Source organism: Pelophylax lessonae (assembly GCF_965119305.1).
Source record: "Pelophylax lessonae genome assembly, chromosome: 2".
NCBI classification, from domain to species: domain Eukaryota; kingdom Metazoa; phylum Chordata; class Amphibia; order Anura; family Ranidae; genus Pelophylax; species Pelophylax lessonae.
In genome coordinates, this window is record NC_138769.1 from 653,798,915 (window position 1) to 653,820,691 (window position 21,777).

At 45.6% G+C, this 21,777-nt stretch overlaps 1 protein-coding gene across 2 annotated transcripts in view; it reads right to left on the reverse strand.

Annotated features, from left to right (window-relative positions):
- WDFY2 (WD repeat and FYVE domain containing 2) overlaps positions 1-21,777 on the reverse strand; it is a 193,088-nt gene that overhangs the window by 103,130 nt on the left and 68,181 nt on the right. For both annotated transcript variants that reach the window (XM_082244711.1, XM_082244712.1), the window contains exons 4-5: positions 14,501-14,555; positions 6,034-6,184 (exon numbers count right to left, since the gene is read on the reverse strand). In XM_082244711.1, coding sequence (XP_082100837.1) covers positions 6,034-6,184; positions 14,501-14,555 — 206 coding nt within the window. The remainder of the gene's footprint in view (positions 1-6,033; positions 6,185-14,500; positions 14,556-21,777) is intronic.

The window sequence follows — 21,777 nt, forward strand, 5'->3', positions numbered from 1 at the left end:
CCACCATCAGTCCCAGCCAATTGACGGACAGCAACATCCGAATCGTTGACTGAACCTTCTGGAGTTTCCCAGCAAGGAGAAACTCTCTTGCCCAGGATGTATCCAACCTTAGGCCCAGATAGTTCAGTCTCCTGGTGGGAACCAGGGATGATCTTTGGGAAAGCGAAAAAACGCTGATGTCCTGCGATGATGGGGATATAAAGATAGGCATCCTATATGTCTATGGACGCCAGGAAATCTCTGATGCAGGGAGGCCACCACTGTACGGATGGACTCTATTTCTTCCCAAGACCAGATTTGGACGCCCCTTGCCCTCTTTCCTGGGCATTGTGAATAGGTTCGAATAGAACCCCTGAAACCGTTCAATGTTAGAAGGGAAGAATCGCACCGGTGGAAGTGATCGAAACTCGATCCTGTGTCCTCCAGAAACCGGTGAAGACATCCCCCCCCCCCACCCCAGAGATGGGTAGGGGCGCATCAGGCTATATTCTTCAGGCTTGGCTGAGCCGGACTCTTTGTTTACCCGACCAGCGCCCTTTGAAACCCCTCTAAAGGGGCTTTGGAGGGTTTCGCCTTATCGCCCGCCCTCGCGGAACGAACAACTCTATATGAGCAGAAAAGGAAGGTCCTCGTTAGTTACGAGGTCTTTTTATCCTAACAGTCTGTGGCAAGACAGCAGGTGGTACCGTCTATCCTATAAAGAGGAATTCCTCAAACAGATAGCACCTAGCCATGCATTTGGAAATAACAGGGGTTCGTTTCAAAACGACCCCATTTGGGTAAAGGAAAATCCTTCGCCCTTTTGGTAGGCTAACAAGTACCAAAAAGGAATCTCAGTCTCAGCTACCTCTGCCGGTGTAACCTCAAGACTAAAGGTTTCCCGGACGGACACAACTAGTGCATCCACCACTCTTGTGCTATGGCGGAGGCAGAAACGTGCTCCTCACTGCTGAGGAGATATTACCTGAGACAACACCCCCCTAAGAGGGACCTGCAACTGCATTGACCAGTTCCGAATCCGTATCTGAAGTATCTGATAAACAATAGGGGTAGGCGGGGGTCGCTACTTGACCCCCGTCCCTGACAGGCCACCTCCACCCGGGATACCAAAGACTCCAAAACTGCCGATAATGCATTAAAAACAAGTGGGGTACTGGAGGGTCCTGCGGCCACCTTGAGGGGATCAGGTGGGGATACCTATGCGGCAGGGTCAATGATTATACAAGACACTTGCCAGCGACAAAAAATGACAAAGTAAAAAAAAAAAAAACCTTTTTTTTGTGTCCCCCAGTCGCAACAGCGCCCCTCAGTGTTACCTGCCTTTTTGGACCCCACAGAGAGAGAGATAGACCCCAAGGCTCATCCCTAATGCACAGAAGTTTTCATCAGCTTGCTCAGTGCTTGTCTTGTTACAGACAGGAAGTCTTTGGCCCTATTTCCTGGGTAAAAGGCGGCTCCGCCCCTTAACACGCCTGCCAGCTCCTCCCCCTGGCTCCATGAGGTGTTTGAGTCACCTCAAACATGGCCGCCCCCATGCTGGAGACACGAGGCTACACCAAAATGGCGGCCTCGTGCGATCTACCAGACAATGGCGGCGGCCTGCACAGAATAGCGGCATGTCTGCAGAAGGATCTCGGCCTCACAACCCTTCACCCTCATGGTGGTCAGCGTGGTCGGAGGTACCGGACCCTAGCGGGCCGTATGCGGTCCGTGGCCGTCGGGAGGCATCTGCTTAGCTGGAGGAATGATCTGGAATGCAGTATACATGTATAGACATCGCCCTGTGGCTACTGACAGGTAGGATACCTTATACTATCACAGTAAAGTTCTAGTACTGCCACTGACTACAATCATTTACACATTTTTACAATTAGATTGTCAGCTCCCAAACCAAACCTCCTGGCTTCTTGTACACAAAAATCACACTCAATTAGGGGGATCTGTGACATGTTGTAGGATAGAGGGGAACCCATCCTTACCATTACAGAGAGGGGCCCGCGTTCACCACAAGACCCGTCAGGGGGAAAGGGGGAACATACTACTCACCATACCGGAACCAGGCGGGCGCCAACTCCTGACAGTACCCCTCTCCACCGAGGTAGGAGGGCTGTCGACCAATACGGGCGCCGTGACTCATGGTCTTTGGCGTTTCAGCGAGACGTTTAACTCGCAGGGTCAGTCCCCGTCCAGTGGGACTATGTCGCGGCCGACCCAGCGCGGAGCTATGGCCTGCACGCGCTCGTAGGCTGAACTGGGGTGACCACTGGATCTCAACATCCCGCCCGTCGCCCAGTTCAGCTTTCTTGCTTGAAGATCTCACAGGAACACTGGAGAAAAAAAGCTGTCTTAAAAAATTCTTTTCTAGAAAAAAATCCTGCCAGGACCGAAGATCCCAGCAAGGTATCTAGGTCCTTACTCCTGACTAGACAGAAAAAAACTGATTTGCTGTGGCGGAGAGAGAGAGGATATACCCTCGGGGACTGCCCCTGGGGTGTGGCCAGAGCATTTTTCATTTCCTGTCTAGTCCTACTCCTGTGGAGGCAACATAACCCGAAGGTGCTGTATCACCGAGGACTACGTCTGTCAATGAGCGATAGAGAAATACTGTTTAACGGCCTCATGACTTGGTCTATTCCGGCAGCTTTTTTACCAGTTCTAGCTACTTCACACAGGTTCTGGTATGTAAGATGCCAGACAAGGCTGGCAGCAGGAGTTTAATGACCACTGAGCTACAAACTCTACATAGATCAACCAAGATATTTTAGTAGAGATCTCTAGAATGGATCTCTCTATATTTGTTAAACCACTCATTTTTTTTCTCTTATACAAAACAAATGAAATCTTGAGCAACCAAAGTAAAAATTCCACCAGTGTCACTCCTATTTCGTGTTACAAACTCTAAATATCTCAATTGCTGCTGCTGTAACCTTCCAGTGTTCCACACACTACAAATCTAGAATACTTATGCTACAGTGCTGCAATATCCCCACATTTTAATTATATACACACAAAATAAATAAGTCCTAATTATTTAATTTTCTGCTCCACAACAAATGTTCCTCGGTAAATCACCTTGTGTCACACTCCTTCACCACTGTATGGTCACCTGGTGTCTAGACTTCTAAAAATTAGGTCAAGATGTGCCTTCGCCTTTAAAGTGGTTGTAAACCCCCCCTCTCTAACTTGTAAGCCTATAATAAGGCTTACATATCGTGCGCCAATGACGTCATTGGTGAATGCGCTCTGAAGGAAAAGCCGCCCGTGCCACTCCTTCACAGCCCTGTGCCGTGACCAGCGGGAGTGAAGTCACGCGGCTCCGGACAGTAGCACAGACGGAGTCCGCAGAACCGGCAGAAGGACGGGTGTAGATGGATGCGGCCTCCAGTGGGGATGACGAGGGCTTCGTTTGGAGGCAAGGGTCACATAATGTGCTAATATGCAATGCATACTAGCACATTATGCCTTTACTTTTCAGGTAACAGGTTTCAGGTTGATGTTGAAAAATGTAAAGTAATGCACTTGGGCATCAGAAACACGAAAGCAAACTACTCGCTGGGGGGGGGGGCCTCGAAAAGGACCTGGGGGTCCTGGTGGACAATGGGCTTGGCAGTGGCATGCAATGCCAAGCCGCTGCAAGCAAAGCCAACAAAATACTGGCATGTATAAAAAAGGGGATTCACTCCAGAAATAAAGAGATTATTCTCCCTCTCTACAAGTCCCTGGTTCCGCCACATCTGGAGTATGCTGTCCAGTTCTGGGCATCGGGCCTCAGGAAGGATGTGCTGGAACTGGAGAGAGTCCAGAGAAGGGCAACAAAAATAATTAGGGGAATGGAGGGCAGCAGCTATGAGGAAAGACCCTGGGCACTGGGCTTATTCTCTCTGGAGGAGAGACGCTTGAGGGGGGGATATGATATCAATGTACAAATACAGTACTGGTGAGGACCCTAGCATAAGGAACAAACTTTTCAGAGAAAGGGAATACAATAAGACACGGGGCCACTCACTAAGGCTCCATGTACACGGGACGTTGTTAAAAGTCCCTTTGAATGCTGGAATTTTTAGGACGTTTGAAACGTCCGTTCGGTCGCGTTTGTACCCGCGTTTAGCGGCGTTTGCGGGCGTTTGCGTTTAGAAGCGTTCCTAGAGGTCAAAAAAATTATTCCCCTTTAAAATGGAAAAACGCGAACGCTAAACGCGGGTCATCGCGTTCGGACGCGTTTGGACGCGTTTAGACGCGTTCGGACGCGTTTGTGCGTTTGAAACGCCGGGAAACACACGTTCAAACGCAAATAATTGCGTTCTAAAAAAAGTCCCTGAACGCAACTGCCTGCAAATGACTGTAAACGACCTGGTGTACATGGACAGATTAGATAAAATGTAGATGGGTTCAGGGGCTTCTGAAAAAAACGCCCAACTGCTCCTAAACGACCATTTCCAGCGTCCCGTGTACATGGAGCCTAAAACTAGAGGAAAAATGGTTTAACCTAAAAATACGTTAAGGGGTTCTTTACTGTGAGAGCAGTAAGGATGTGGAATTCTCTTCCACAAGCAGTGGTATCAGCAGGGAGCATCAAAAGCTTCAAAAAACTATAAGATGGGCACCTTAAAAACCACAACATACAGGGGTATACAATGTGCATTGTACACATCATAGGTTGAACTGGATGGACTGATGTCTTTTTTCCACCTCACAAACTATGTAACTATGTAACAAAAAAAAAATATAAAATCACTGGCTTTACTTCCTCTTGAAGGGAATATTAGAGCCTGGATAGATCTTTACTTTTACTCTGTATGCCCATACAATTCCACTGGTCATTATGGAGCGGTTTCGAATATATTCTCTTTAAAGATGCTCAAAAAAAAAAAAAATACACAATGTGCTTTCTGTAACACTGTACATATTTTTTAAACAATGAATAAACTCTCACACTTCACTCACTCTGCCGTGAATGTCAGAGCAAGAGCAATAGATCTACCACCAGACCTCCTCTGTAACTAACTGGTAACCTGTAAAAGCTTATACAGCATCACCTATGGAGATTTTTAAAGCGGTGTTCCAGCTGGGGAAATAAAAAAAAAATTAAAAAGTCAGCAGCTACAAATACTGTGGCTGCTGACTTTTAATATATAGACACTTACCTGTCCAGGGAGCCCACAATGTCGGCACCGCAGCAGATTTTCGGATCGGCTGCCGAGTGCTGCGGCCGCCATTTGCTGTAAGCATTCCCCACTACGCTGCACTTCCTAATTGGCCCGACAGCAGGGGAAGGAGGAGGGGGGCCAAAATTCCGCAGGACATCGCTGGGGCGCTGTCTCCCGAAAGTGAGGAAGGGTACCTGTCAAAAACAGGTACCAGTTCCACCCTCTCCCCTGAAAGGTGCCAAATCTTGCACTGGAGGGGGAGAGGAAGCAGATCAGCTGATGTTCCACTTTTGGGTGGAACTCCGTTTTAAATACCGTAGTTTGGCGCCATTCCACAAGCGTGCAAAATTTTAAAGCAAGACCTATTTGGTATCTATCTACTCGGCGCAACACTATATTTTAGATGTAAAAGAAAATTGATATTAGAATATATTCGTGTGCATCAAAAATCATAAAAGTGTATTTTCTCCCAAAAAAAAAAAAATTGCGGTTGGAAAACCGCTACACAAAGCCAATGTGGCTGAGAGCACTGACTGGAGGGTTCTGGCAGGGGGGCAAGTCCGCCTGTCACAACACAGTAGAACAGCAGGGGAGATCACTGTACTAACAACGGATTGTTAATACAGCGACTCCAACTGCTGTACTAACATCTGATTGTTGGTACAGCGGCTCCAACCTGCGCTGTCAGTTTTTTTTTTTTTTTTTTTTTCATTCAGCAGACTGGGTTGAATGAAAAAAAGCTTGCAGTGTGTACTAGGCTTAACTACATATATTCTCATGCAAACATACTGGTTGGGGGCCATAATGCTGTATGGTTCATGGGACAGGTTTATATCACACATACAGTGGGAACATGGTGAATTGGTCAGAGCAAGTGAAAGGATACTGCAGACATGAAGCACAAGCTGTAGTGCGGTAGTTTCCCAGGCGTTCCCCCGTCTCTGAACAGTGCCATGTGAATAGTTTGTCCTGTCCTGTACTCAACATCCACTCCATTTCCAGGACAAACAGAACCATTGTCAGTCGGCTCTGATGGGCTGCGGAGACAGAATAGAAAGGTAAATGTTTAGCTACATGTTATGGTATAGATGAGTAACTATTCGTCATGTCTCTAATAAACCGCTCTTACATTGTTCAGGAATATGCAGGATGATAGGCAGCAAAAAGGTGGGTGAAAGAAAGGCACAAGCATAGTTTTTCACTTCAAAATAATAATTTATTGTATGCAAATGCTACTCAAGTCATATTGTAATTGAAGGTTTTTAAAAATGACCTTTCCTTTTCAATCTGCATCACTGTAATTTTCTGTAAAATGCAATGCAATATAGGTACCTGGAGCGGTTCTCAACACAGATGGTGAACAGACCGCCCCTGAAAATGTCATTGGCTTACTGATTTTCCCAGAAGGCTGCACTAAGATACAAGTCAGATTTTTAGCATCCCCTGCAACAAAAATGTAATTTTTGGTGAGATACTCCCAAAGGGAAAGAACATCTAAAAAGGGATGCGGACCCTGCCACTTTCTTCATTAGAGCCCTGCAAGTGCAGCAGCTGATTGGTAATTATAAAACCACTCGCATACAGATTCACTGTGCACATGGACACAGTCAAACAAACAGCTATTTTTTCAGAACAAAAGGTAGGAATTTGCAACAAAATTTGCTAAAATCCCTGCAATGTACACTGGTCATCCAGAGGGGATTAAACATAGAAACATAGAATGTGTCAGTAGATAAGAACCATTTGGCCCATCTAGTGTGCCCAATATATCTGAATCCTATGAATAGTCCCTGGCCCTATTTTATATGAAGGATAGCCTTATGCCTATCCCATGCATGCTTAAACTCCTTCATAGTATTTGCAGCTACCACTTCTGCAGGAAGGTTATTCCATGCATCCATTGGTTGGATTGTTTTGTTGATTGTTTTTTTTTTTCTAAACAAAAAGTGGAGTTAGTCTTTAGGCTCCATTCACACCTGGGCGTTTTCAGCTCCAAAAACGCTCAAAAGAAACACTTCCAAAACGCCCAACAAGTAAAACCCCATTAATTTAAATGGCCCCTGTTCACATCTGAGCGTTTTGCAAAACGCCTGTAGCTGAAAAAAGTACTTGAGCTTCTTTTTGGGCTGATTACCAGCGTTTTTGATAGATGTCAATGAAAAACGCCTGAAAAAATCGCGGTAAAAATCGCGGTAAAATCGCGGTAAAAAATGCTACGCTCAAGTGTGAATGCAGCCTTAAAGTTAAGCTCAGAGAGCACAGTAAGGGCTCTTTCACACGGCTGCTCCGTGTGAGAGCTCCGCTGCGGTCCTTTTTTTTTTTTCCCACGGAGCGGATGACATTTCTGTCATCCGCTCCGTGTGCCCGCATATCATCCCATCCGTTTGCGGATGATATGCGGACATAATGTAAGTCTATGGGGGTTTGCGGATGTCAGCGGATGACACCGCTGACATCCGATTTTCCTTCCTTTCCGTTTTTTGGACGGAACAAAAATAGGGTTTTGTTCAGTTCCAAAAAACGGAACAGAACTGACAGGAAGAAAATCGGATGTCAGCGGATGGTATTCCGCTGACATCCGCAGTGCCATAGACTTACATTATGTCCGCAAATCATCCGCAAAAAAATAGGATGATTTGCGGACATACGGAGCGCCCGTGTGAAAGGGCCCTAAAGAACCCAAGGACAACTCTGCTTGACAACTACTTGATAAACACATATGTCCAGGTGCACTGCAAAAGTGCACTGAATGACTGAGATTAAATATTCTGTGATGATATACTTCTGGGGGAGAAGTTGTAGAGAGGATACTGAAAGTACATTGTTGTGCGTGTTAGAGGGGGGTACACAGATATGCTGGGGGTTGGAGGTGCAGAGGTGTGTTAGGGGTGTGGAGAGAGCAAAGATATACAGTGGAGTACATAGATGTTTCTTTGGAGGTACATAGATGTGCTGGGGGTACAGAAGAGTGCTGGTGGTTACAAAGACTTGCTGCGATGTAAAAAGGTGTGCTGAAGGGATAGAGAGGATGTTGGGAGGTGCGGGGGGGGGGGGTACAGAGGCTTGCTGGGGGTTACGAAGACATGTTGGGGATATGAAGGTGTGCTGGGGAATACGGAGGATGTTGGGAGGTGCAGAGGTGTGTGTGGGGGGGGGGGGGGGGGGTTCCTTATGGTTTTTTGCACTGGGCCCCAAAAGGTTCTAGTTAGGCCTCTGAGAACAGCCCAAGGTTTTCGTTGACTGCATCAGAGGTCACAAGACTTTTCACTTTGAGGGCCACATTGTGTGTTTTACAAATATATAATTTAACAAAAATCAACTAAATCAATCAATTACAATGAAAATGAATGAATACAATTTGCTGTGATACCCGGGTGATACCGCTCCATTCAGCATCTACTCAATACTGCTCTGTCTCTCACCCGCTCACTCTCCCACCCACCCGATATCAATCCGTCTCTCACCCACTTGCTGTATCCGGGTGATACCGGCATACAATCTCGGAGGTCACGTGCGTGGTCACGTGACCTCCGAGATCGTCGTTGTATGCCGGACAGAGCGGTATCATCCGGGTATCACTTACAGCAAGTGGGTGAGAGATACCGATCTGCCAGCAGATCTGCTAATGTGGAATTGCTTATATCTTTAATTTGTACATATGTGAGTGGCATATTCAATAAAATTTCTAAACGGAATTATGCTAGGTGACATCATTTTACCCTTACATGAGCAATATGTGGAATATTGGCCAGTTCCGGGGCCGATACAGATATATCGGCAAAAGTCAATATCGGCCCTCAATATATCGGCCTTCCCTACTTTGTACCATGCGATCCCTTGCAGTACATTTTAAATAGTAGTGCATGCACTATTTGTAGTGTGGTGCGATTTTACCACATTTAAAACGAATGGACAGAAACTGCGACGCACATAACCGCATAAGAACGCTGTGCATTCCTGTGTGGGTATGTGAACTGGCCCTCAGAGCACTTCAAAAGCTTCAAGTAACTTTCTTGAAGCATGTTGTGTCTCCAGGCTGGGCGTTCTGATAGCAGATCTTGGTAAGATACTGGTTGTAGCTTTAGGGCCCGTTACACTTCCACATTGTGTTAATGCAGTCTGGGTGATTTTAAATGAGCTGCCTTAACGCATTGCATGTTAACACATCGCAGAGAAATAAATTAACCCCAAAACATTCCCAATCTGGAGCTAAAGGTTTTAAAGATTTCAATCCTAACTCTGGGAAACTAAAAATATATATTTTGCTATGACTGCACTGCAAGGATTAAGTCCACTGCCAAAGCATCAGGGAGCCCCATCTCCCGCAGGAGCGGAGGATCAGGTAGGTTAAAGTGCTTTTATGCTCTTCTCGACTAAGCAAGTAGTTACTACTAACTTTCACATTTCCTGGAGTTGGGCTTTCACGAAAGCTGCTTAGAAAGTGGATTATTTCTAGTGACAGAATTGCCCATCTGACATCAACCTTAAACCTTCTGTAAATGTGTTTTTTTCTTTTTTGCAATTTCATTCACCAAGTTTGGATGAGGATTTTGCTTTGAAACTTTCCCATCAGAGGAGTGGGGTTTTTGGAAGGTGCAGGAGGTGAGACAATCCTGGTTATGTTCCCAACCACAAGTGTAAACACACAACTATATATATTCCATTATAAGTGCATCCACACTGACATTTTTCTTAGTCCTCTTGCAAAGTCCCACAAATACCTGTTAATCCTGCCAGTGAAGCCCACATATTGCAGCTTTGTGTGATGTGGCAACAATGCTGCACTGCCCTTGAATTCAGAGCAGAGTTGCTGCTCTCATGCTGGCTGTGCCTATCTGCACTACAGTGGGATGGAAAATGTTTGCAGGGGGCGTGGCTATCAGCATAGTCACTGCTGACTCACTAGCTTCTCAACCAGCATCTGGCCACACCCAGTCACTGCTTTCTCTATTGACAGCCCTGCCACTGGAGTGTAATGGGCATAAACTGAATGTAATAACAGAGCATCCTCCATGCTGCCCTAAGCACAAAAATTGCTGAATATATTTGTCTGCATCTCTAAATGACAGGGCTGTATCTTACACCATATACTGTACACCCAATGGAGGACATTGTATAAAAATGACAGTAATGCACTGGGTAATGTGATTAAACAGAAATTGTAATGATGGATACCCTTTTCTGCCTTTACCGACATCTTAAGTCTCCTATGAGGTACGGGAGTCTCCCGCATTTGAGCTGCGGCTCCCTGACACCTGCAAGTGCAGCGCGATATCCCGGCTATCAGAACAGAGCCGATGCTTCCTGTATAGTTCCAGCTCTGTCCCGTAACAGGCGGAGTGATATGAAATGCACTCCTCTTGTGAGAGGTGAGATACAGGAAGCATCGGCTCTTCATCCTTCCTCCAGCGCCGCTCCTCACACTTCATTGATCATGTGTCTCAGAGGAGCAAGCATTTCCCACCAGCAGGCACAGCCAGCAATACCCGCCAGCAAGCACAGCCAGCAGTACCCGCCAGCAGTAACCGCCAGCAGTAACCGCCAGCAGTACCCACCAGCAAGCACAGCCAGCAAGCAAGCACAGCCAGCAAGCAAGAACAGCCAGCAAGCAAGCACAGCCAGCAAGCAAGCACAGCCAGCGGTACCCACCAGCAGTAAAATATAATTGTAAGTATCCCAGCATGTGCAGTGTTCCTGACTTCTACCACCATCACCACTTCAAATCACTGAAGTGGTCATGGTGGTTAGAGTGTTCCTTTATTGTCTCTCAGAAGGAGAAAACCTCTGTATACTGATTCCATTTCATTTGATCATCCTCTAGTCGTGTTAAATTGGTGGGGGGGGGGGTACAGAGTACCTCCCTGAAATGAGTTTTTGCAGGTTGGGATGTCTGTCGTCATCACCACCATCATCATCGTCCTCAGGATAACATGGTGCATGCACACAGTACCATACAGGTATGTACTTATACCCTGATCTAGGTCAATGGTGGCCCTTCAGCTCGCAGGAGCAGGGCCATCCTAACCCTCTTGTACTGAATTGCACTGACTAAGAAAGAAAAAGAATATCACAAGCCACTATACAAATGACAGTCGATTCAACTCCACTGTGTACATGGAGAAAATCAACACCTCAGGTTTAGGAAATGACACAGACTAAACAGAGAGCAATTCATTCCATGATCAGTGTCACAGGGGGTATATACAGTGAAATCAGTGAACATTATAATCGGTGTCACAGGGAACGAAGGGACTATGGAGAGAGGCAGGAGGAGGATACACAAGTTGTAGATTTGTGACTGGGGTCATAGAGTTGTAAAGGAGAATCTTATGATTGGAGTCACAGAGGTCATATATACTGATAGGACATGAGGCCCCCCGGTGTCACCACACTGATAGGACATGAGACCCCCCCCATCCTGCTAGGACATGAGCCCCCATGTCCCCACACTCATAGGACAAGAACCCCCCCCCCCGAATCCCCACAATGATAGGACAAGAACCCCCCCCCCCGTGTCCCTACACTAATAGGACATGCTCCCCCTGTGTCCCCACACTCATAGGACATGTCCCCCCCCCCCCCGTGTCCCCACACTCATAGGACATGCTCCCCCCCCCGTGTCCCCCCACTCATAGGACATGCTCTCCCCCCCCCCTGTGTCCCCACACTCATAGGACATGCTCCCCCCCCCCCCTGTGTCCCCACACTCATAGGACATGCTCCCCCCCCCCCGTGTCCCCACACTCATAGGACATGCTCCCCTCCCCCCCGTGTCCCCACACTCATAGAACATGCTCCCCCCCCCCCCCGTGTCCCTACACTCATAGAACATGCTCCCCCCCCCCCCCCGTGTCCGCACACTCATAGGACATGCTCCCCCCCGTGTCCCCACACTCATAGGACATGCTCCCCCCCCCCCTTTTCCCACACTCATAGGACTTGCCCCCCCCCCGTGTCCCCACACTCACAGGACTTGCTCCCCCCCCCCCGTGTCCCCACACTCATAGGACATGCTCCCCCCACGTGTCCCCACACTCATAGGACATGCTCCCCCCACGTGTCCCCACACTCATAGGACATGCTCCCCCCGTGTCCCCACACTCATAGGACATGCTCCCCCCGTGTCCCCACACTCATAGGACATGCTCCCCCCGTGTCCCCACACTCAAAGGACATGACCCCCCGTGTCCCCACACTCAAAGGACATGACTCCCCGTGTCCCACGCGCATAGGACATGACTCCCCGTGTCCCACGCGCATAGGACATGACTCCCCGTGTCCCACGCGCATAGGACATGACTCCCCGTGTCCCACGCGCATAGGACATGACCTCCCCGTGTTCCCACACTCATAGGACATGACCTCCCCGTGTTCCCACACTCATAGGACTGAAAGGGTTGTGTTCTCCTCTCATGGCAGCCTGCTCTCCTCAGGGAGGAATTTATATTCCAATAAAAGGTTTGCGCACTGTATTTAACCCCTTCATGCCAACGTAACACAAATATGCATCCTTTAACTTCAAGGGGTTGTACTGGGGTGATAGTTTTCTAGAGCAGACGGTCGGCTTTCTTGTGATAACAACCAATGCGGCAAATCCACTTCCGTCGCTCCATCCCACCGGGAGACCTGAAAGACCAGCTGACATGTCCGCCAGCTGGCCGGAGACCCGAGCAAAGCCGGAATCGGCTTTGATCGGGTCTCGGATCTAGTAACACGGAAGCAATGTCATGATTTTAGCACAAGAACTCCTCTGTAGCTCTAAACCATGGAGAAAATCAACACCTCAGGTTTAGAAAATGACACAAAGACTAAACAGGGAGCAATTCATGCCATGATCAGTGTCACAGGGGGTATATACAGTGAGATTGGTGAACATTATAATCAGTGTCACAGGGAAGGGATGGGAATCCCCCAATCAGTAGATGCAATCAGTATAATGATACTCCAATTGACAGTTGTAGCTATTTTGTGTAATATATAAAGTGGTTGTAAAGCCTGTCAAATACCCAGTGAAGTGACTGGTCTCAGAGGATACACAGAGATGAGATGAAACACCTACATAAGTTTTACATCCGTTCAAAGTGCAAAATTAAAAGAAAATCTATTTTTATCTGTGAGTAGTACAGAGCAGGGGGCGAGGAGCTGCAGGTAGAGGCCTTTTACATTGTGGGAGAGCTGATTGGAGGAAAAGGACACCCACCCCCTTCACAGAGCAACCATGCAGAGCTGTGCTGTGAATACACAGGCTGTGCGCTAATCTCTCCTCCCATGTCACCATTTTATCTCTGGTGTCAGGAAAACTTGTCAGATATGACTCCTACTGATAACAGAGGAACAAAGCACCAGAGAGAAATGACACTCAAAGCTTTGGAGAGGGACAAGTAAACAATAGAGAAATATGTGCCGTGTTCACATTTCATGTCTGAGCTTTACAACCACTTTAAGGAAAACTAAAACTGTAAACTAATCATCTTTTTTCTTCTCTTTGCAGATTGATTGTTTCCAAAATACTTTCATCGTTTCTCAGAGATTTTTATCCCACGTGACTCCTGGATACTATTCCAGTTTTCAGGCATATTGCTGAGCGTGTTCATCGTTGCATACATTGCGTCTGGAAATTCCTATTTCTTCATACACAAATCGCAAAGATGATGCTACTTACTGTTTTAGTAAGAGAAGCGGCGGCCAGAGTTTGGAATTAGTTTGTACCAGTAAGTATCTCATTTTCTATTTATTCTTGTATTATGTGTAGCACTACCTCTGCAAGGGCATCTGATTTTAACCGGCCTTTTTTTATTTTATTTTTCGGCTGAAATACTTGTTGGCCAAGTGGAGGTGCAGATGACAGAGGAGGAGAGAAAAATCACACTTTGGGGATTCAAACTAGAGGAATTACACTGGTGGGATTGCATTGGGGGCATTCCACTTGTGCAATAACACTAGGTGGATTACATTGGGGTCAGTACACAATGTGGGGATTTACATGTTTTTTTTTTTTTTTTACACTGAGGGGATTTATATGGGGGGGGGGGGGGATATACTTCGAGGGATTTACACTAGAGGGGATTATGGGCACTACTATTGCCATTATATGCAGTGTTGTATGGGAACAAAATTATGGGGGGGGGGGGGGGTGAGGTGCACAGAAAGGGGATGCATTTCCCTGCAATTTACTTGTCAAACGAGCTGAAAGAAATACAAAATTGTAGCCAGGGTTTATTAGGAGAAAGGGCAGTACACCCGACTGTTGCCAATATAAAAATGTCAGCCATGCATGGCTTGCATAATTCAAAAGACAGAATTTCCCGTCTTCATACCAAATTCAAAACAGAAAGGGTAAAGCCATTTCTTACCTTGATATGTTCTTGTTGGGTTCATTTTGTTATAATCTTCAGATAAAATAAATTCCTGTAAAAAGAAAATAAAATGTCTGATTATTTATCGTCTCAAACAAGGCTTTAAAGTTCCCGTGTGTCCCGCGTGGGGTAGGCTGAAGTCCACAGTTCCCAAGAACCTTTGCATGTGTCACTTCTCAGGTGTGGGTAATCACCACCTCCTATATATTGCATTTGCTATTATTTTTGGCTTGATATGCCCAGGGGCGTAAGTACAGGGGCCATTGCGACCCGGCCCCATGCTCCAGGGGGCCCCTGTGACATCCCTGTACGCCTGGATAGGGTGGCAACGGCATGTAGAGGAACTGATCCCTCCATGTTGCTGCTGAATACCTGCTTCTCCTCTCCCTCCCGCAGATATTCAGCAGCTGCAGGAGGGAAATGAAGGGCATCAGTTCCTCCACATGCCACTATAATATGCATATTATTTATCAATAAAAGGCCTCCAAAAGCCCCAAGAGTGCTACTGGGCAATGCTTAGACATGATGTGAGCAGCCCCTGCACATTTAGGGGGCAGAGGATCTAGGGTAGCACAGAGTAAATCAGACACTTTCAGAAAAAGAGAGCTAGGACATTCAAGGAGGAAGAAAATAATGCAAGGAAATTGATTTCTCTTGAAGCATTACATTTTTAAAGTTCAGAGGCACACTGAGCGAATAAAATAAAAAAAAAAAAAAAAAAAAAAACACTCCAAGTGAGCACTACTTAATCTTTCTGTGCTTTGACCTGCAGTTTCTTTTCATAGAAAATTAACTTGCATATTTTTAAAGTTGGTGACCAGGTGTCATAAAATGTTAGGGTCAGAAGTTTAAAAGTAAAGGGTAGAGTTAGATTTTAGGAAGCTCAACATTCGGCCCATGTCACATCCGAGAGTCTGCCACTAATGACACCTCAGCAGAACTGCAGCAGAATCCTGAACATGCAATTTGCATCTGATTAAAATTTCTTCCTTACTGATGGGAAAGCTGCAGAATTTCCAATACTGGAGAGGAAGGAAGAGCTGAACAGAACACCACCTAACTGGTTAGATCAGCCACGGAGCAACACCATAAAAGGTGAATGGACTCAAAAGATTAGGTTGTCATGAGGCAATTATTGTAACTTGACTACGATAGGGGTTCTAATCCTTCCCTACATTGTCCAAAACAGAAAAAAGTTTTGGCTATACAACGTGGGTGAATGGAGGGCTATGCAAGTTGTACCCTATATAGCAGTGATGGCGAACCTATGGCGCGCGCGCAGAGCCCTCTCTGTGGGCACGCGAGCTATGCTGGGAAGCTGCCACCGCTGATGCCTGCGCTCTCTAATCCTCCCTCCCCCCACACAGCGGTGGCGCTGTGACAAGGGGAGAAGCAGGCGTGGGCTATATGTATATTTCCCCCACTCACCCCAATTCTCTCAAGCAGCGCTAGACAGGGACAGAGGGGCGCTTGCAGAGATTGCCGCCACTGCGATTCCTACTGCCTCCCCACTGGCTGAAGATAGGGACCAATGAGGAGCTTGACAAGTGCATCATGGGATATGTAGTCCTGGAAGTCTATGGGTCCTTTTGTCCAGCCCAGATCCCCCCGCATGGCGAAGCTCGGGGAGTGAGAAGTGCAGCAGCGATGTGACAAGGGGAGAAGCGAGTGTAGGCTGTTAGTGTATTTCCCCCACTCGCCCCACTTCTTCTGTCAAGAAGTGCTGGACAGGGACAGAGTGGCGCTTGCAGAGATCGCCGCCCGCTCTGATTCCTCCTGCCTCCCCATTGGCTGCAGCCAGGGACCAATGAGGAGGTTGACAAGTGCACCATGGGACATTTAGTTCCCGGAAGACTATGGGTCTATTTTAATGTCCAGCCCAATTTCACCACCCAGAGAGAGAGAGAGAGAGAGAGAGAGAGAGAGAGAGAGAGAGGAGCCATTGCTTCAAGGGAGAGAGACTGAAGCAGCACATTGTGAGCCAGGGGACAGGAAGGCTGCCAGGATACCGCCCTTGCAGTGCCAGTTTTGGACATCTGTTCGGAGGAAGCATTGTTGCTGTGTCCCTGGGATTGGTGAGAGTCCCTTGTGGCTGTTACAAATTGCAGTGTTGGCACTTTGAAAAAAATAAGTTGGTTTTGTGTCGCAATTTGGGCACTCGGGCTCAAAAAGGTTTGCCATCACTGCTATATAGCATGTTTTTTTTGTGTTGCGAGAGAAAAACAGAGCATTGGGGGGAAACCAACACCAATAATAAAAAAAACACACAAACCTAATTATTTCTGGGAAACCTGTTAATTTATAACTAGAGAAGAAAGCAGAATGTATTTTGAAACTAGATCTTTTAACTAGGGATCGACTGATTAATCAGTGGGGTCAATTATTGGAGGCCGATATTCCCTTTTTATGAAGTATTGGTAACAAACTTGCCGATATGATTGATATTGCTTAAAGTGGTAGTACCAGAATGATGCCTGCAGCTACAAGCGAATGGTGGGCTTTCTTGTAATGACAGCCGATGTGGCTGAGAAGCTGCTCGATTGTCATTACAAGAAGCGAGAAGGGAAGGAATGCCGAACGACCAGCTGGCATGTCCACCGGCTGGCTGAAGACCTGAACAAAGCCGCATCAGGCTCTGATCGGGTCCCTGATGTAAAAACCTGGGTACTGGAGCCCTAAAGGCGCCAGATTTAAAAAAAAAAAAAAAAGAAGAGCATTCAAAACAGCCAAACTAGGCGTTTTGAATGCTTTTACGTGCAGACGAGGGGTTTGTGGTCTTGAACTGTCACTGCCTATATAAAAGTGATAAAAAAATAAAAATAAATGGTTTAAAAAGTAGAGTGTAAAAAAGGAAAAAAAAAAAAAAAACTTTAAATGTGCAGAATATCTGCACTTAATATCGGCTATCGGCCTGAAGGGTGGCCAGAAAATCAGTATCGGTATCGGCCCTGAAAAAACGATATTGGTTGATTCCTACTTTTACCTATGTGTTCTCCTGACACTTGGCTTTAAAAGTTCCAGTGTTCAAAATCATTTTTAATGTACAGACACAAAAGTTTTCCTGTAAAGTAACTGTCAGGGGTTTAGTCTAGTCGTCTAGTCCAGGAGACCCCAAATTCTTCAGGTCAACAATTAATGAAGTTTCAGATTGTTGGCTCTCCAACAGGTGGTGTACTCTCTGGCTCCCCAACAGAGTTTGAGGTGGGTACACAGTAAAAACATTTATGCAAATCCTTCCCAAAGTCAGGGGGGTGTAAGATCATGGACCCAAAAAACAGAGCACACTGGGAAATAAGGCCAGAAACCACAACTGATAGAAACAACTCACGGCTGCTCTCAGTGTTGGCTGACCATCTATTGCTAGCCACCCCATCTCAGGACTAGAGATTGGCATTAAGCTCTACAGAGACCTCCAAGGCTTAAATGGACCTTATATAAATTTATAAACCACTTATTTTCCCCAAGGCATTTTCTGACCCCAGCTATTTTATCAACCCCCCCCCCAATAAAAAATCCTAATGACCCTTGGGGGTCCCTTCTGGAAATCCTGATTTAGGACCTCTCCTATTGGCTTTCTATTAAGAGTCAAAGAATTACAGAGTTTCAAAGACTATGACAGGAGAATACAAAGAGAAATGACCTTATTCTAGCACTAGAGTCAATAATGGGCATTTTTCATTTAAACTAACTCAGCAATATAGCCTAGCTGCCCTAGCACATGAGTGGCTCTAGTTTTCACCATCCTCATCTTCTAAATGGCCCTGTGCAGTTCTGTGTGGTCCATGGTTTCAGCACCATCAAATCTCTGAGCCTACTCTGCAAACACACACCTCATAAAATTAAAATATCAGCAAAAAGTTAATTTCAGTAATTCATTTCAAAAAGTGAAACTCCTATTTTATATAGATGCGTTACACACAGAATGATATCTTTCAATATTTTAAGCTGCTCATATCAGTTTGATCATACTAGGGATGCGTGTAGCTTTACTGAAATTCTTTCTATCAGCCAGGGAACTGCTGAGGTCTAAAGGCTCCCAAAGACGGCTGAATCATCACCGGTTTCTCATGAAACTGGCTGTGCTAATTTCCTATCATTTCTACCACTGTCAAGGACAAAGTCACCCCACTATGAGGAAGTGAGGATTCTCTACAGCAGGCAGAGCAAGTTTACAGGACAAAGGACTATAGGGTTAATAGAACTTGGAAGAAGAACTGCTTATATTTTTATTAAACAGGAAGTCAAAGCTGATTTTTTATTTCCGATAAAGGATATATCTTCACTATTCAATTCAGTAGCTATAGTACACACATGCAGTGAAAGTGACTGCTTAAAGCATGGGTGTCCAACCTTTTGGCCTCTCTGGGCCACATTGAGTGTAGAGAAATTTTCTCAGGCCGCATATAAAATATAGACTATAGTTAAGGCATGTAATAAAATGCCGCTGCGCCCCCCGCACTAATTTAACACAACTAGAGGATCAAATTAAATGGAATTAGTATACAGAGGTTTACTTCTTCTGAGAGACAATAAAGGAACACTCTAACCACCATGACCACTTCAGTGATTTGAAGTGGTCATGGTGATAGGAGTCAGAAACACTGCACATGCTCGCCTCCTCCCCCCCCCCCCCAAGCCTCTGCCTACCGTTAGTTGGAAGCTGCTGTGGCTGTGCCCCCAACCCGAATTCCTTCCTCCCCAGCAAAAAGATTGTCAGGGGGCAGTGGGCCGCATTGCCTGCGGTTCTGGGCCGCAGGTTGGACATGCCTGGCTTAAAGCTAAACTCCAGGCAGATTTAAAAAAAAAAGCATTATTTCATGCAACGTGCAATTATTCTTTGGGCTTTTTCACACACGGAGTCCGCTAATCTATGTAAATGTATCCTCACAGCGAAAGTCCTCCACCCACTTGATTCTATTGCCCTTCGCTGAAAACCTTCTAATTTAGGGGAGGATCTTTTCTGAGGACTGGTAACCAAATATGAACTGCAAGGTATAAGATGCAACTGTAAGATGAGGCCAAGCCAGTGTTTTGTAAAGGGATATAATTATTGGTTTATCTTTGGAATGTATGTCCTTTTTAATGCATTCCAGTATTTAGCCATCATGCTACGGCTTGGCACTGCATGCTATTGCCAAGTGTGATTTGCGCGTACCCCCTGATCCTTTTCAGTCATTGAAGATGTGTATTTTGCATGTGTAACTTTTGAATTATTTCCCTGCATAATTTGGTATCACCAGCAAACACTGGAATTGAGCTCCAACCTCTAGATCAGTGGTCTCCAAACTTTGCTTTACTTTATCCAGCCCTTAAGGCACTATTTCTCCTTCTGACACCAACAATGGGGGCATAATTCTTGCCAGTGACACAAACAATAGCTTACTATTCCCTGTATCCTATACTGTACAAGATATATTAATATGACAAGTATCAAACAAAAGCTGACCGGGATCACGTTAGCTTTGAAACAAAGGAACCTGCAAGGATGTGAAGATTATGGAGCACTCACTGCACATCTTGCCAATACAGGAGAGCATCATAATGAGATTTGGGATTCATGGCATTTTTTGCGAGAGGGCCCCTCAGGAGGCTCTACTGACACTTGCTGGTTGTAGTTTTGGAGCTCTATACCCCCCAGGAGCAAAGATCTTAGGTCTTTCCCTTCCCCCCCTTTTCTCTCGCTTTCTCTGTTCTCTGGTTTCTATACAAGGGCATCCTTCTGGGTACTGAACTTTATCCCTGGGCCTTGTTCTGCTTCAAACGGCCCTTTTGAGATTAGGTTTGATGGATATTTATAATACTAGACCATGGGTCTAGTATTCAGACTTTCAGGGGGCCGGACTGTGGCCATTGGGAGTAGAAATTGTCCCAGCATCAGTGAAGTAAACAATGCACCATCTTTGGTGTCTGAGAAATTTTGCCCCATCGTTGGGAGAAATTGTGCCCCATTAATGATGTCATTGGTCCCATTATGAAGAATAGAGCCCCATCATTGGTGTCATTGGCTCCATTATGGATCTCATTTTGAAGAATAGAACCCTATTATTGGTATCATTGGGAGGAATTGTGCCCCATCATTGGGTCTTTGTGAGGAATTGTGTACCTTTGTTGGTGTCAGATGGGGGGGGAATTATGTTCCATTGTTTGTGTCAGTGGATAAAATAGTGCCCCAAGGGCTAGATAAAAGCAAGCAAAGGGCCACATCCAGCCACTGGGCCACAGTTTGGAGACCACTGTGATTGACTGTTTTTCTTTATATGGTTTAAGGGACATGTTGCAACTGTTATCTACTGCTAATTTGCAGGGACAAGTCATAAAACACACTTAGATTTTTATTTCTCTTGAAATTTGGTCAGCGGTTGACAATATACGATGTCCTTTGTTATGCTTATATTCTTTTTGGTATTATAAAAGAAAATTTAATAAAAATTGTCAATTCTAAAAAAAGAAAAAAGGAACGTGAACCCATTCACCTTTACTGGCAGGAATAACTTTATTTTTATAGAATTAGAGAATATTATACTGAATTCTAATTAAAGCTTCTTATACAGGCACTTCACACTGTAATACTGATTTACCATTGTATAGAAAAGACCCCTGCATGCAGTATGTTATTCTTATCTATCTTCTGCTCAGGCAGGATATAATTGTCTTGTACTAAAGTAAGAGAGAAAGAAAGGCCCAATATGGCTAAAAAAAGCAGCAGGAACAAGGTATTTTGAGGATACGCAACTGACATCTAAAAGGAATTGACAGAAATAGGATTGACAGACACATATATGATGTGAAATGTGAGTGAGCTAAAAATAACACCTGTGCTATCCTGAGCTCAGTGCATAGGTAACTCTCTACCATAGAAGGGAATTAATCTAGCTACTAACGGGGTGAATAAAACACATATTTGGCTTTAAACAAAAGCAGACTTTACACATACAACAGGATAATACAGTATATTTTTTATGATAACAATATCTTGCATATTTGTATATCCAGAGTGTTTATGGTCAAGACGTCCATGTTTATCAAATTAAAAGAGGTAAGATAGGGACAAAAAAAATTAGGTCCAATTGAGTCAAAGGGAAGAGGGTAAGTGAAATAAAGTATACAAAAATGGAACTACAGTATCGGTTGTAAACAGCCGGTCAAACAGGGCTCTGGTTCCTGACTTAATGCTATGGTAGCAGCTTACAGACTCTGCTGTTGTCAGTGTCTATGATGCAGAATTGCACCCCCTGTGTTCAATTTCTACCAGTGATTATCAATCAGCTGCTGCC